General features: G+C 44.9%; 1 protein-coding gene across 2 annotated transcripts in view; it reads right to left on the reverse strand.

Moving 5' to 3' along the window:
* Nucleotides 1-17,677, reverse strand: part of LOC126277921 (zinc finger CCCH domain-containing protein 13-like) — a 963,772-nt gene that overhangs the window by 265,795 nt on the left and 680,300 nt on the right. For both annotated transcript variants that reach the window (XM_049977490.1, XM_049977491.1), the window contains one exon: nucleotides 1,773-1,998. In XM_049977490.1, the coding sequence (XP_049833447.1) occupies nucleotides 1,773-1,998 (226 nt within the window). The remainder of the gene's footprint in view (nucleotides 1-1,772; nucleotides 1,999-17,677) is intronic.

Below are 17,677 nucleotides of genomic sequence, written 5' to 3' on the forward strand. Positions count from 1 at the left end.
AACTTCCTGACATTTAAATCTATATTCGATGTTAACAAATTTTTCTTCTTCAGAAACGCGTTCTTTGCCATTGCCATTCTATATTTTATATCTTCTCTACTTCGACTATCATCAGTTATTTTGCTCCCCAAATAGCAAAACAAATAACCTAACATTAAACTTTTCGTGACAGGAATATGCGTTTCACCTCATTCAAGAGAAGAAATAAAACACACTCCTGGAAATGGAAAAAAGAACACATTGACACCGGTGTGTCAGACCCACCATACTTGCTCCGGACACTGCGAGAGGGCTGTACAAGCAATGATCACACGCACGGCACAGCGGACACACCAGGAACCGCGGTGCTGGCCGTCGAATGGCGCTAGCTGCGCAGCATTTGTGCACCGCCGCCGTCAGTGTCAGCCAGTTTGCCGTGGCATACGGAGCTCCATCGCAGTCTTTAACACTGGTAGCATGCCGCGACAGCGTGGACGTGAACCGTATGTGCAGTTGACGGACTTTGAGCGAGGGCGTATAGTGGGCATGCGGGAGGCCGGGTGGACGTACCGCCGAATTGCTCAACACATGGGGCGTGAGGTCTCCACAGTACATCGATGTTGTCGTCAGTGGTCGGCGGAAGGTGCACGTGCCCGTCGACCTGGGACCGGACCGCAGCGACGCACGGATGCACGCCAAGACCGTAGGATCCTACGCAGTGCCGTAGGGGACCGCACCGCCACTTCCCAGCAAATTAGGGACACTGTTGCTCCTGGGGTATCGGCGAGGACCATTCGCAACCGTCTCCATGAATCTGGGCTACGGTCCCGCACACCGTTAGGCCCAACATCGTGCAGCCCGCCTCCAGTGGTGTTGCGACAGGCGCGAATGGAGGGACGAATGGAGACGTGTCGTCTTCAGCGATGAGAGTCGCTTCTGCCTTGGTGCCAATGATGGTCGTATGCGTGTTTGGCGCCGTGCAGGTGAGCGCCACAATCAGGACTGCATACGACCGAGGCACACAGGGCCAACACCCGGTATCATGGTGTGGGGAGCGGCCTCCTACACTGGCCGTACACCTCTGGTGATCGTCGAGGAGACACTGAATAGTGCACGGTACATCCAAACCGTCATCGAACCCATCGTTCTACCATTCCTAGACCGTCAAGGGAAATTGCTGTTCCAACAGGACAATGCACGTCCGCATGTATCCCGTGCCACCCAACGTGCTCTAGAAGGTGTAAGTCAACTACCCTGGCCAGCAAGATCTCCGGATCTGTCCCCCATTGGCCATGTTTGGGACTGGATGAAGCGTCGTCTCACGCGGTCTGCACGTCCAGCACGAACGCTGGTCCAACTGTGGCGCCAGGTGGAAATGGCATGGTAAGCCGTTCCACAGGACTACATCCAGCATCTCTACGATCGTCTCCACGGGAGAATAGCAGCCCGCATTGCTGCGAAAGGTGGATATACACTGTACTAGTGCCGACATTGTGCACGCTCTGTTGCCTGTGTCTATGTGCCTGTGGTTCTGTCAGTGTGATCATGTGATGTATCTGACCCCAGGAATGTGTCAATAAAGTTTCCCCTTCGTGGGACAATTAATTCACGGTGTTCTTATTTCAATTTCCAGGAGTGTATGTATTAAGACAAATTGCACCTGATGATGGGCGCACAGGGTCTGAAATGCATCGTGTATTCAATAAAATAAGAAAAGTTGCGACTGAAGGCGTGTTTTGCTTCACACCTCCAGAGTTGGCTAGGTACGCTACTGCGCTGGTGGCGGCGCTCACCTGTCGGAGTTGTCGCTGTGGTGACGCCTCGTGGACGGCGAGACGGCCGCTCGCTCGGCTGGCTGCTGCTCCTGCTGCTTGCCGCCCTCGGGCTGCGCCCTGCTTTTGTGCCGCTTGCGCTCCAGCGAGTGGAACGCGGCCGAGATGGGGTCCCTGCGCGGACGCTCCGAGGACCGCTCGCTCTGGCTGCGCTTGAGCTTCGAGCCGCTGCGAGCCCCTGCCGCTCCTGAAACCCACAGCGGCAGCCGGTCAGCGCGCGTGAGAGCACGGCGAGGCAGCTGGCGCGTGGCCCTCTGCTGCCAATCTTCTCTCGGCGGGGATTCCGAAAACGACGATCGTGTGAAGCCAAACTCGCTCTACTCGTCCAGAAAGCAGTTGACACCGACACTCGTATACATGTCACGTTTTTTTGAGTTTCTGAAAGTGTTTGAGCCGGCCGGAGTGACTGAGCGGTTCTAGGCGCTACAGTCTGGAACCGCTCGACCGCTACCGTGGCAGGTTCGAATCCTGCCTCGGGCATGGATGTGTGTGATGTACTTAGGTCAGTTAGATTTAAGTAGTTCTAAAAGAAATTTGTTAACATCGAGTATAGATTTAAGTGTCAGGAAGTCGTTTCTGAAAGTATTTGTGTGGAGTGTAGCCATGTATGGAAGTGAAACATGGACAATAAATAGTTCGGACAAGAAGAGAATGGAAGCTTTTGAAATGTGGTGCTACAGAAGAACGCTGAAGATTAGATGGGTAGATCACGTAACTAATGAGGAGGTATTGAATAGGATTGGGGAGAAGAGAAGTTTGTGGCTCAACTTGACTAGAAGAAGGGATCGGTTGGTACGACATGTTCTGAGGCATCAAGGGATCACTAATTTGGTATTGGAGGGCACCATGGAGGGTAAAAATCGTATAGCGAGACCACGAGATTAATACACTAAGCAGATTCAAAAGGATGTAGGTTGCAGTAGGTACTGGGAGATGAAGGAGCTTGTACAGGATAGATTAGCATGGAGAGCTGCATCAAACCAGTTTCAGGACTGAAGACCACAACACCAACAAGGTCTAGGGGACTGATGACCTCAGATGTTAAGTCCCATAGTGCTCAGAGCCATTTGAATGCGTCCGATACAGATCCTCACAGCCGCCAAACGAACAAAACATGAAACCTACAGAATGTCAGATATCACGCCATGTCATTCTAAACTGAGAGAAGTCTTCCGACGTGGAAGTAACATCGAGCGTGCCACAAGACAAGGAGGAACAGTACTTCACTGCGCGATAACAACGGTGAAGTCATTGACGACAGTGCCACTAAAACACAGTTATTAAACTCGGTTTTCCGAAACTCCTTCGCAAAATAAGACGAAGTAAATATAAAACTTTGAACATAGCTGCTAAGGTGTAGTGACCGTGTCAGAATTATATTGGAACAAATAAGCTCTCGGTCACAAATATTAAGTCAAAATTGACCTGGTTTCGACGCTACTATGAGCGTCGTCTTCAGAATTAGACTAACTGTACTAAAACATTAGCTATATAGTACATTAATAAAATTAAAGTTTGTACTGACTCGAAAAGATGCAGTACTTACAAGTCACATATTAAAAAAGATCTAAGCCGGAAAGGCGACGTCATGAACACTTGTTTACTTGCCCACACTTTCTAAAGTGGGCACCTCAGTCTTGTTGCAACCCTTGTCCACAGTACGAGCAGCCCTTAGCGCCTCGCCATCTCACAACTGTTCATGACGTCGCCTTTCCGGCTTAGATCTTTTTGTAATATGTGACTTGTAAGTACTGCATCTTTTCGAGTCAGTACAAACTTTAATTTTATTAATGTACTAATGTTTTAGCACAGTTAGTCTAATTCTGAAGACGACGCTCATAGTAGCGTCGAAACCAGGTCAATTTTGACTTAATATTTGTGAGCGAGGGTTTATTTGTTCCAGTATAACGAAGTAAATATTCCTGAATTCCAATCAAGAACTGCCAAGATGAGAAACATAGAAGCAGATATCCTGGTGTAGCAAAGCAGCTTAAATCACTTAATAAACGCAAGGCTTCCAGTCCAGATTATATACCAGTCAGGTTCCTCTCAGAGTATGCTGATAAAATAGCTCCATATTTAGCAGTTATATACGACCACTCGCTCGCAGAAAGATCCGTACCTGAAGACTGGAAAATTGCTCAATTCACACCAATAGCCAAAAAGGAGTAATGCTATGAATTACGGGCCTATATCACTAACGTCGATTTGCAATAGGGTTTTGGAACATATACTATATCCGAACATTACGAAGTACCTCGAAGAAAACGATTTATTGACACATAGTCAGAACGGTTTCGAAAAATATCGTTCTTGTGAAACACAACTAGATCTTTATACTCATGAAGTAATAAGTGCTATCGACAGGAGACGTCAAATTGATTCCATATTTTTAAATTCCCAGAAGGCTTTCGACACCGTTTCCCACAAGCGTCTTCTAACCTAACTGCGTGCCTTCGGAGTATCGCCTCAGCTGTACGACTGGATTCGTGATTTCCTCTCAGAAAGGTCACAGTTCGTAGTAATAGATTAGATCCTTTGCAGAGGATACTGTCATTTGCCGTCTTGTAAAGTCATCAGATGATCAAAACGACTTGCAAAATGATTTAGATAAGATATCTCTATGGTGCGAAAAGTGGCAATTGACCCTGAATAAGGATAAGTGTGAAGTTATTCACGTGAGTACTAAAAGAAATCAGCTAAATTTCGATTACGCGATAAGTCACACAAATCTTAAGGCTGTAAATTCAGCTAAATACTTAGGGATTACAATTATAAATAACCTAAATTGGAACGATCACATAGATAACATTGTGGATAGAGCAAACCAAAGACTGCCATTCATTGGCAGAACACTTAGAAGGTGCAAGAGGTGTACTAAAGAGACTGCTTACACCACTCTTGTCTGCACTATTCTGGAGTATTGCTGTGCGGTGTGGGATCCGCATCAGGTGAGACTGACAGATGACATTGAAAAAGAACAAAGAAGGGCAGCTCGTTTTGTATTATCGCGAAATAGGGGAGATAGCGTCATAGACATGATACGTGAATTGAAGTGGCAATCATTAAAACAAAGGCGTTTTTCGTTGCGACGGGATCTTCTCATGAAATTTCAATAACCAGTTTTCCCCTCTGATTGCTAACACATTCTGTTGGCACCCACATACATAGGGAGATGTGATCATCACGATAAAATAAGAGAAATCAGGGCTCGCACAGAAAAATTTAAGTTTTTTTTTTTTCCCGCGTGCCGTTCGAGAGTGGAACGGTAGAGATACAGCTTGAAAGTGGTTCATTGAACCCTCTGCCAGGCACTATATTGTGAATAGCAGAGTAATCACGTGGATGTAGACTTTTCACAATACACGTTAATGACCTAGCCGGTGAAGTCGGAAGTTACACGAGGCTTTTCGCGGATGATGCTGTTGTACAGAGAGAAGTCACAACGCTTTGAAACTGTAGCGAAATGCAGTGGACTTGCCGAGGATCAACGCTTCGTGCAGGCAGTGGGAATTTCAACATAAACAAATGTAAAGTGCTGCAAATACCGGGTGGATGTGTAGCGCAGCTACTCTCACGGGTCCAGTACGTGCTGCAACTGTCGCAAGGCAGCGAAACTTGGTAGATATGCTCATGCTTTAGCGTGCAGCCGTTTTTGGACGAAAAAAAAATCAGTTCCAATTTCGGCCTGCAGATGCACATTGGGCGCTGTACTCTGCTTGTAAGACGCTATGCCATCCACGCTATCATTTGACAAGCCGTAATCGTTAATAATAAAATCAATATTATGCCTTGCTTTGACCTTTTCTGTCCACGTCCCGTCCCTAATCCATTACATATCTAAATATTTTTATACGTCTTTTTTTGCGTTCACAGTGTCAGATGTCCACCTGGCATGTCCGAAAGAACAGACACCATTTTTGGTCCAACAACCACTATAAAAATGGTGGCCTTTTTAGTAATTATGGATAAGTTGAGAATTTGGATCTGACGGAAGTCGTGCTGGGGTAGAATGTGCAGTCGCAGTAAACAACCCCTGTGTCTGGATGGGTCAGTGGTCCCTAGCAATCAGGAGACCCGGGTTCGAATGCCGCTCCATCACAAATTTTTAAGTTTCCCCATTGATTTTAATCAATGCCTGCTTGAAGACAATATCTGTAATTGTTATGTGTCTTGGAACCTTTTTCTTGCGTAAATAGGTTGCACATTAACGCCTGAGCGTATCTTCCACGTTTAGCAATCATACGATAATTCTAGCCCACGCTGAATCCCTGTGTGTAGCTTCAGCTTCCATCATTATCCTAGCACCACTTCAATCATAATCACGCAGTACAGAGACAGAAAGAACCTTTATTGTTTGACTCAGGGGTTGCAGCGCAGTTACTGGAAGCAGTTGCTTTCATAACCTATCTAGGAGTGAGTGTCTGGAGATATCTAAAGTGGAACGACCACATAAAATTAATCGCGGGCAAGGTAGATGCCAGACTGAGATTCATCGACATAATCCTCAAACGTGTAGTCCATCAACAAAAGAATTAGCTTACGAAACACTCGTTCGACCCATAGTTCAATATCTCCCGACCGTCTGGCATCTGTGCCAGATAGGATTGATAGAGGAAATAGAGAAGATCCAAAGAAGAGCAGCACGTTTCTTTACAGGTTCATTCATTAAGCGAGGAAATGTCACGGAGGTGTTCAGCCAAGTCCAGGGTAGATGCGGCAAGAGGGGCGTTCTCCATTACGGGATGGTCTACTTTTGAAATTCCGAGAATGTACGGTTCTAGTACCAGTTTAATGCTTGCTCCTATGCGTATCTTGCGAAAAGACTATCGAGATAAAAGGAGATAGATTCGATCCCACGATGAAGCTTACCAGCAAAACCTCTCGTACCATACACCATTGGAACAGGAAGGGGGCGAAGTGATACTGGTACATGAAGTACCCTCCGCCACAGACGGTAAGGAGGATTTTGAAGTATATATAGATGCAGATGTGGATCGTCTTTGCTGGCTTGCTCTATTATCAAGCCCTCTTTCTCTTTAAAGACAGAAACTAGCCGTCGTACTGTCGAGCTTACACACGAAGGAGATAACGTTTAATATGTAAAGAGAACACACAAACGTGTTCTTTCTCGGGTATGTGCAGGGCAATACGATATCAGCTTGCGACTTTAGATATGAATCTAGTCGTGAAATCAGATGGTTCAAATGGCTCTGAGCACTTTGGTACTTAACATCTGAGGCCATCAGTCCCCTAGAACTTAGAAGTACTTAAACCTAACTAACCTAAGGACATCATACACATCCATGCCCGAGGCAGGATTCGAACCTGCGACCGTAGCGGTCGCGCGGTTTCAGACTGTAGCGCCTAGAACCGCTCGGCGACACCGGCCGGAAGTCGTGAAATAATCAATAAAGAAATAAAGCGAAGTTATGAACGAGTAATTACAATAAACTAATGCACAGTTTTTTTCTAAAACAATTTGTCGATGATAACGGTATCATCTGACTACACATGATATTTTCAAGCAAGTCGTTAAGAGACGGCATGCAAAGTAGTTCCAACGTATTTCCCTTGGGACGCTCTAGAAGTTATGCGTGTCTTCGAACGTAAGTCTGCCAACGTATCTTCTTCGTAATAAAATAAAATAAAAAATTGCTAGACCTCGCACATAAATATTTGCCCGAATACGATTACATAAACATTTTTACAACCCTACACTAATCAGCGCACTAGCTTCATTCAAAACTTTTTCCGTATCAGGCGAGAATGCGCAAAGATACATGAGTAACATTAACGGTAAATTTAAATTTTTCGTACATTCGACAGATCATATACTCTACACTTCATGGTTGTACGCAGAGGAAGAAAAACACGTTCTGTGGATCGCAATCTTTTGCCGGAGACTGCACGTCAACATTTTTATGACAGGTCGCTGTCACCTGCTGTCCTCTCACGGTAAGGAGAGAGCGCTGTCTGCACAAACTATGTTTCTCCGCTTACGTCTGTTTAATTTCGACGCCTGTCTTGGTGTTTCTGCGACAATTACATAACCTGTATTCCTGGAGTATACCAGCTACAAACAATACTCCAGTTCTAAAAAATGGTTCAAATGGCTCTGAGCACTATGTGGCTTAACTTCTGTAACCTAAGGACATCACACACATCCATGCCCGAGGCAGGATTCGAACCTGCGACCGTAGCGGTAGCGCGGTTCCAGACTGTAGCGCCTAGAACAGCACGGCCATTCCGGCCGGCACCCCAGTTCTCTTTCAATTCTCTATTGCTCGCAAGTTTTTGAAATAGCCTGTCTCCACATGACAATTTACGGTATAGTGCAGCCGCAAAGCTACTGTGTTACAGAAGTCCAACATGAAATGGCTCGTTGTCAGCGTTTAGAAGGCGTTGACTATATTCTTTCCCCGTGAATGCAAGATTATCTTGAAATGTAACTGGAGCTTATTCGATCGACGCAAGTGTGTCGAATTTCTGTGTTCCATGAACAGAAGCAGCTCACTTTCGTTGACACCGACCCGACTAAAGCGTTTTCTTTTCAAAGACAGTGCCTGGCATATACAGCTCTCAGAAATCGTGAAAAGGAAGGCAAATTCTATGTTTAGCTGTGCAAGAGCTGTACCCAGAACTAAGAAGGAAAAAGCTCTTATACTTCAATTCCGCTTGGTCATCATCGTCAGGGCAATGGAACGTGGCCGAAGACCTTTGAATGTAGAGTTTTTCTTGACTAAATAAAAATGAAATAGGTTGCATAAAAGCGGCTAGCATAATTTTCATACCAAGCTAAATAATTAACGCTGTTGCGGGACATTGAAACTGTCACACCCGCACCATGACTCAGCTTTACAACCAACAAGCGCTGAGAGTGCAAGCACGAAGCTAGAGACTTACATAAATTAGGCATAAAATGGCTGGTTATTACCTGTTTAAAGGCGTTTACTACAAGTTTCTCTACGAATCAGGGATTTTTATGAAGTAAAACTGAAGCTCTTACAAGTTTTAGACCAAGGGAGAGCTGTCGAATTGCTGTGGAAAGAGTAGAAGGATATATTTTATGGTGACATTACTTGTTTTAAGTAATTACTCTTCGATACACTGACGGGTATAAGTAGTGGCCACAGTTAGTGAAAACGAGCACACATTTTACATTTAGCCGTGTATCGTCGCAAAAGTTCGTGACTTTCACTTCCACTTGGTTGTCATTATAATTATGACAGGACAATGCCCGACGTAAGATCATTAGATTATTTACATTTACCGGTATTACGACTTTTGTAAATGTTTGTAAAGTGGTGATCTGTTGAAGCATAGTGTTTATCTTGACGAAATAAAAAAATGAAATCAGTCGCAAAAGCTAGTTATGAATAATTTTCAAACCGAGAGCAACATTCATCGCTGTTGTGGAGATTCGACTCCGATACATACGCACCCTGACCCAGTCTGATAATCAACAGGCCACCGGAGCGGCATCTAGACCTGTGTTCCTACTGTTTATCTGTGTGCAACCAAATCAATACTGCTTTTTTTCTCAGCTGACAGTGGGCTTCGGTTCAAAAGGCATTGTGGTTTGGACGTACTTGTAGGAGGGAACTGTGCTGTACTCCACGAACTTGCCAGAGGATCCGCCACCTAGTGCACTGAGCTGTGATTCAGAAAAGCTACAGGGTAGGAAAACTGCGGGATGACCATAAAGTTACGCTATAATTTAAAAAAAGTCATACCTTGTGTTGTGAGGGACAATTCGCAATTTTTCACAACACAACTTTTATTGATGTAAGTTCACAATGATTACTCAACATACAAACGAAAGGAAACAATAACGAAAAAATGTCTCCTAATTGAAGCAAATAAAAGTGCATTTCTTATTTTCCACAAAGGTTCGTGGTAACACACTAGTAACAGTCCAATTCAGAGACGAAGACGTAATCTTCGACGGTCGCAGTACACGAGATCGGCATCCGGCGTGAACTGAACTTCGGGGCTGGTTGTAGCCCCTAAATAGCTGTCTCCAGCCAATGAGATTTCGGCGTAGTTATACTTCCTGCAGGCCGTGGCCCGAGCTCCCCCTGCAGTAAGTAGCGCTCGGAATGTCTGTTTCCATTATCTTGTGTGGAAATATCCGGTGTTTACCATGGTGCTCTTGGATAAGCCTTTGGGCATAAACAACCTCGTCCTCTGTGGTGTTATACGGGCTACCTTGGCCCCGGTATAACACCTTGGAAACTATACTGAGGTGAAAAAAGTCATGCGGTGCATCCTAATATACCGAGAGAGGTGTCGCAGTGGTTAGACACTGGATTCGCATTCGGGAGGACGACGGTTCAATCCCGCGTCCGGCCATCCTGATTCAGGTTTCGCGTGATTTCCCTAAATCACTCCAGGCAAATGCCGGGATGGTTCCTCTGAAAGGGCACGGCCGACTTCCTTCCCCATCCTACCCTAATCCGATGAGACCGATGACCTCTGGTCTCCTTCCTCAAAAACAACCAACAACAACAACCTTCTAAAAATGTGTCGAACCTCCAATTGTCGGGCGTAGTGCAGCAAGTTACGTGGCACGGCCTCAACAATGTGCTGTAAGTCCCTGCGGATATATTAAGCCATGTTGCCTCTATAGCCGTCCAAAATTGCGAAAGTGTTGTCGGTGTAGGATTTTGTGCAGGAACTGACCTCTCGATTACGTCCCACAAATTTTCGATTGAGTACATGCCGGGCGCTCAAACTGTCCAGAATGTACTTCAAACCAATCGCGAACGATTGTAGCCCGGTGACATTGCGCACTGCCATCCTAAAAAGATCCATCATTGTTTTGGAACATTAAGTCCATGAATGGCTACAGATGGCCTCCAAGTAGCAGAACATAATCATTTCCAGTCAATGATCGGTGCAGTTTGACCAGAGGACCCAGTAAACTCAGCTCACACCATTATGCAGTCACCACCAGCTTGCACACTGCCTTGTTGGCAACCTCGGTTCATGGTTACATGGGTCTGCACGAGACTCAAAACCCACCATCTGCTCTCACCAGCTGAAATTGGTTTGACCAGGCCACGGTTTTCCAGTCGTCTAGGGTCCAACAGATATTTGGACGACATGGTTGTGGAGAGAAGCAGCGATTAGTATGATTAATCAATAATTCAAAAACAGTCTTAATCGCATTTATTACTATTATTATGCCGCCAACCGGTTTCAACCCGACGTAGGGTTCATCTTCTGGGCGTTCACACCATTGGTCGACTGCTGATTGTGTAGACAGGAGTGACACGACCAGCAGTCGACCAATGGTGTAAACGCCCAGAATTATTGATCCAACAGATTTGGTCACGATCCCAGGAGAGCCGCTGCAGGCGATGTCGTGCTGTTAGCAAAGGCACTCGACCGGTCGTCTGCTTTCATAGTCCATTAACACCAAATTTCGCTGCACTGCCCTAACAGATATGTTATTGGTACGTCCCACATTGATTTCTGTGGTTATTTCACGCAGTGTTGCTTGTCTGTTAGCACTGACAACTCTACGCAAACGCCGCTGCTCTCGGTCGTTAAGTGAAGGACGCCGGCCACCGCGTTGTTCGTGGCTACACGTAACTGAAATATGTTATTCTCGGCACACTCTTGACACTGTGGATCTCGGAATATTGAATTCCCTAACGATTTCCAAAATGGGATGTCCGACGCGCTTAGGTCCGACTAACATTCCGCCTTGAAAGTCCCGTCGTGCGGCCTTAATCACGTCGGAAACCTTCTCACATGAAACGCCTTCGCCAATCCACTGGCCTTTTATATCTTGTGTATGCCATACTACCGCCATTCGTATATGAGAATATCGCTACTCCATGACGTTTGTCACCTCAGTGTGTTAAGAGGTAAAGTATCGTTGTCTGTAATAAAACGCTTAGCAGCTCCCAAACTTTTTTCGTTTTCCTTGCTTACAGGTATGACTTGGAGTGTATCAACATTTCGACAGGCCAGGAAAACGTGCAATGTGTCATGTGTTATGTAGGAACCAAATCTTTGGCAGTAAACTGCGGAATTATTGAGGCCAGTGTGGGAAGGCACGACCGGCGAAGGCAAGCCCGATGAAAAAGTTCGAAATCTTTAAAGAAACGGACAGCGTCAAAGACCTTCCTCGATCTGGACATCCCCCTATGTGTTAGACACGTGTTCATAGAGTGCAAGCTGTACTTCAACTCAGCTCCCCTGAAGTCAATTCGTCATGGTTCACGTGAAATGCAAGGAGGCAAGATCAACTGTCCATAAAGTGTTACATAAGGTGATACGTTTTTCTGAGAATGGAGTGAAATGGTCAAAGCACTGCAGTCAAGAGATGGCCCCCTGTGGTATGCATTAGAGTGTTCCACGCTCGCCTCCACAGATGCTGATAATGACTACTTGAAAAGGAGCCTGTTTTCAGATGAACATTTCTGGATACTTGGATCGGTGCGACACAGGGATTCGGAGCTCAGAAGACTCATCTGTGTTAGCCCGAAGCTTAATGTCTGGTACGGTCTAATGCACGATAGGATGCTAGTTCATTGCAGAGCATGCCATAAAGGGAAATATTTACATGGAAATGCTCGAAACGTTCTTGCTATCCCAGACCCAAGACCTGTCGTCCATCACCCTCCAACATGATGGTACATCCTCACAATGGAATAAGAGAAGTGCTGACTGACTCATTTCCTAAGAGGTGGGTGATTGGTTGTGGTTCCATTGCATAGGCCCCATGTTCTCCCGATGTTACACCATTAGACTTCTTTCTGTACCGATCCGTCAAGCATGGCGTGTACATAACATTATTCACTGACATTGCTACCCTTCGTGCACGAGTCAGTGAAGCTCTCAGAACTGTTAATGCTGCAATGGTCACCTAGACGCGGGCGGAACTCGAATATCTACTCGGTCTTCTGCGAGTGACAGAAAAAAAATCTGTCATAACAGAAAAAATATTTGAGATATGATAGACATTTTGCAGCAAATCACGATCCTCCAACTCTAACAGTTTCCAAGTTACATTTTCTGAGTTGATAGTGGGACTTTACGAGGACCCTGAAAAAATGGTCCGGAAAATATTTCATGTGTACCAAGATTGGTTGTGGACCTAAGTTGAGTAGCCTATCTTACGATACATGAAATATTTTCCGGCCACTTTTATTTCGCTCGCTCTGTAGAAAATTGTGCTTTTGAATGTTAATAAATTACGATGCTCTGACATCCTTGAGACTTGTCACCACCCATGTAACGATTGATACGGGTGAAACAAACCAAATGGCATGCAGCGATGGAACGTTGTACAAAAAAATTGTAGATTTATACAAATTTATGCTTTATGCAAAGAGTTTGTTCTGAAATAGTTAATTGGAAAAGTTTATTTTATGTAAACTACTGCACCATGTCTTGAAATTAAGTAGAACTATTGTTTTAAAAAGAGGAATAGTCTCGAATCTAGAGCAAATCTTCGGTTGTGGTTCTGACGCGGTTTGCATGTTAGCCAGAGGCACGATGAGGCGATGATATATTTCAGTAAGTATAATGTATCGCCGTATTTAGCATAACGTTTCATGTTCGTGTACTACAGGCTTAAGTTGGATATACTCAAAACAGATTTTCCTGTTGAGTTGTAACGTTGTTACATGAAGTTATGAAATATGAACTAAGCTGCGAGCACCTATAAAATCAACAAAAACTTGCATTTGTCATTTTCTAAATAAGATTCTGCCTTTTTTTGAGTAATTTTCAGCGAGCGCGCATTGAAGAAACTACACGCCTATTTGATATTTGGTAAACAACACAATTACAGCTATGTGAGTACAGCCAGACAGAGGTACAGGTGGAAGTGGAAGAAGTGAAGATGTGGGGGCGGGTGGTGAGCCGTGCTTGTACAGCTCAAGGTTTCTGGTTTGAATTCCTGTCCGGCACACAGTTTTAATGCACCTGGAAGTATGTGGGTTATACACACCACCCCCAAATCTTAAATCATTGCCGTTAAAACTGGTTGTACGAGACTGACAGAAAATTTGTTACTGCTCTAAACATGTCATTTGCAAAAAAAATATTTTAAGAAATACAACAACCAGGCACTTTCTAAAGTATATTTATTTATGCCAATAGGCGTCTCAGGCTATCACTCACCTTCAGCTGGCGTAATATATGTCCAATCTGCAGTTGTACCAGTTGAAATATCGACAGAAATTTGGATGTTGCAGCTGGCCTATGGAAATTAATTAGCTAAACAAAAACTGTTAATTTTTAGAGATCAGCAGCACCCAAATTGCTATTAATTTTTTAATTACATACAATGACGACCGAATACGTTTTACGCCAGTTGAAGATGCGTGGAAGGCCGAAACGCGCATTAGCATAAATTAAAATACATAAAAAAGTGGCCGGTTGCTGTATTTCTTAAAATAATGTAATACGCAATCACGGAACTGAACAACAAATCAAATGGATAAATTATTGAAAACAAGTTGCATTTGAGAAGAACCATGAATTGCTGGTGAACTTAATCTTCATGAATAAAGGCATATTTCATTAGCAGTTACTGGCGGCTCTCAAATACAACTTTTTCGAATATCTACGAGCTGTGGGCGCTCATCCTGCATATATACGTATGTATCATAATTATTGAATGATATGTTAGTGTTTAGCAACTACGTTATTCATCTGCAGTTATTTTCAGGCTGAACATTGAACTGTCTCCCGCGAAAGTAAACTCAGCCTTATATCCTTCATTCATGGTCAGCCCCGACGAAAAAAAGGTCTCCTTCAGCAATTCAGACTTTATTACACGTGTTTTTGCATTCATTTTCTTCGCAACACTTGCGCAGTACACTACACTTGTTGTTTTAGGATCTGCACGGTAATCAATCATAAGGATCCCACAAAAGAGTGCCTTTCCCACTGATAAGTTCGCTTTACTGGCCACCGCTAGCAGAGATCGCTAACGCACACCTGTGCGGCGGTGCTCGATTCGGAGGTACGTTGGTTCGAATCTCGGTTCAAAAATGGCTCTGAGCACTATGGGACTTAACTTCTGAGGTCATCAGTCCCCTAGAACTTAGAACTAATCAAACCTAAGTAACCTAACGACAGCGCACACATCCATGCCCGAGGCGGGATTCGAACCTGTGACCGTAGCGGTCGCGCGGTTCCAGACTGTAGCGCCTAGAACCGCTCGGCCACCCCGGCCGGCTCGAATCTCGGTGGTGGGAGAAATTCTAACTGCCCTTACTTGGCCGTCAAGGGGAGAAGAGTGGGAACTTGAATTTCCTGATCACCAATCTCTTCCTGTCAATGACCTGGATTAAATTTCTGACCCCTCCGCAGTGTCTCATAACATCTGTAAATGTGAAACTGCTGATGGCGATGCTACCGTCGGATAAGGATCATTATCATACAACGCACGAAGGTAGCACTACACTATATACGGATCCATACCACGAACGACACAACTCTCACGTATCTGAGAGGAAGCAGGCCAATGCGCGCGGGGGAAGAAATCTCTTTCCAAGTGGGTGAAACCATGAAGCCACCCGCTTGGCTGTGAATATCGACTGCGAGAGAGAAATGCTCCAGTTAGAAACATATTCCCATAATCGTTATTGGACTGTTCATACGACTAACCAGAAGCAGTTTTGGGAAATTCGTTTCCGGAAAATCGGATTTGAAGAGCGTCAGGACAGAGGATTTTTGTTCGGCCACGATCAGGGAACGTAAGTAAGTATGTGAAGTCTGCGATCACTCAGTAAACTAGAGATGTAAAGATGTAAAAATCAAAATTGTGCCCTGGAGAAAATAGGTATGCAACTTGATGATCTGACTTATACAAAACCGAATACATCACCTGCTTTGGTCGCAATGACTAAACCATTAGTCAAGGTAAAGCGGATTATTGTTACCCAAAAAAGACGACTATGGTACTTATGACTACAAATACTGTCGTTAGAAGCAGTTCCTTCGGACCAAGGCAGGGTGCCCGCGGTTTCGCGGGACAGAAGACAACTCGATCTTGTGTAGAAGGGGAAGGTCATCCAGTTCTCCGTGACCTTGAAGGCAACAGCGACTTCTGAGAAAGCTGTTTCTGCCTTAGTATGTGGGTCGGCATCCGATTTGGCTCAGGTTCCAGGGAAGGTCGCAGATTGCCACTTACCTCACTCGTACTGCCACGAGGCTAAGCTGTGTGTGTCCTCTATGCACGAGAAGTGTGTAAGGCGTGGCCAGTTAGATGAACACTTTGCTCACCTGCGACAACGTAACGCACCTGGCGGCATAATTTACGGCCTTTCCTAGGAGAAGGCAGCCGCATTGTTGCAGGATGTATCACAACTAACAGCGAAAGCTGACACGCCTGAAGCTATACGATGATGGAAGAAAGAAGGTACAAGTGAACATAGTCCCTTAAAGAAGCCGTTTGCGAGATAAGTGCCAATGTGTTGTTACGTGTCGTAGCTGACTTCTGTATGAAATATTGTCCTCGTTAGTAGACATGTATTTAAAATTTAAATTTTTCGATCATGTGCGCATCTATTTGGGTCAAATTTCAAAAACATAGCTCTGACCACTATGGGACTTAATATCTGAGGTCATCAGTTCCCTAGAACTTAGAACTACTTAAATCTAACTAGCCTAAGGACACCACACACATCCATGCCCGAGGCAGGATTCGAACCTCCGACCGGAGCGGTCGCGCGGTTCCAGGCTGTACGCCTAGAACCGCTTGTCCACTTCGGCCGGCCGGTCAAATTTCACTCATGGCCGATTTTAACAGTAAATGCATCACTGGTTCAGAACGTTGCATGTTACAGTTTAATACAAACTCGTAGCTTGTTAGGGAGATGTTCCACATGTCGTCCTCGCATTGGGATGCAATACTGCTCTCGCCTCTGCAGTGAGTTACGAATTCTTTCAACCACCACGGATCGTCTCGTAAACCTTAACAACACTGTACTGTTCACCGTGAAACTCAAACCACGATCTGCAATGGTCGATGGTCCCTGTCCGTCACTATATGAGACCTGTCTGGTCTTACTTCATCTGTGGTTGTTCCTTCGCGTTTCCACTTCACAGTCACATCATCAACAATCGATTTGCGCAGCTTTATAAGAATTGATGTGTACCTAATGGATAGAGGCTGAAGTAACGAATTATTGTGTAACTACATCAGATAAATAATACCTGATGGATTTGTTACTTAGGTGACATCCAATGAATAGTCCGCTTCGAAGTTACTCAGTTCACATAACAGACTCATTTGCTGTCACTGAGGAGTCCGCCTCTTGTTAACATCTAGTGGTCGATTCAGCATTATATAGAGGTGTCCTGACACTTTTGATAATATACAGAGGGGTCCAAAAAATGCATCTTTTGTTTAAAAGTCCATAACTGACAAACTAATTGACGGTATTGTTTCATCTGTGGTAGTGTTATAATTTGTAGTTCCAGCAATCGCCACACAAGCGTTGTAATGCGTTGTTTTGTTTTGTCAGATGACAGTCGCCAAATAGTAAATGTTTTGTTCTCAGTCATCCAGTTCTCCGTGACCTTGAAGGCAACAGCGACTTCTGAGAAAGCTGTTTCTGCGTTAGTATGTGGGTCGGCATCGCGATTTGGTTCAGGTTCCAGGAAAGGTCGGGGATTGCCACTTACCTCATTCGTACTGCCACGAGGCTAAGCTGGCTGGCGCAGGGCTTACATTCGATGAATCGAAGTCAATTCTGAAGTGGTATTTTAAGTACGAAAACATTAATGAGGTTCAACGGCAACAGAGTCACCGACACATTTAACGATTCGTCGCATTCGAGACGGTCGGCCGGGGTGGCCGAGCGGTTCTAGGCACTACAGTGTGGAACCGC

This window comes from Schistocerca gregaria, chromosome 6 (assembly GCF_023897955.1).
Source record: "Schistocerca gregaria isolate iqSchGreg1 chromosome 6, iqSchGreg1.2, whole genome shotgun sequence".
NCBI classification, from domain to species: domain Eukaryota; kingdom Metazoa; phylum Arthropoda; class Insecta; order Orthoptera; family Acrididae; genus Schistocerca; species Schistocerca gregaria.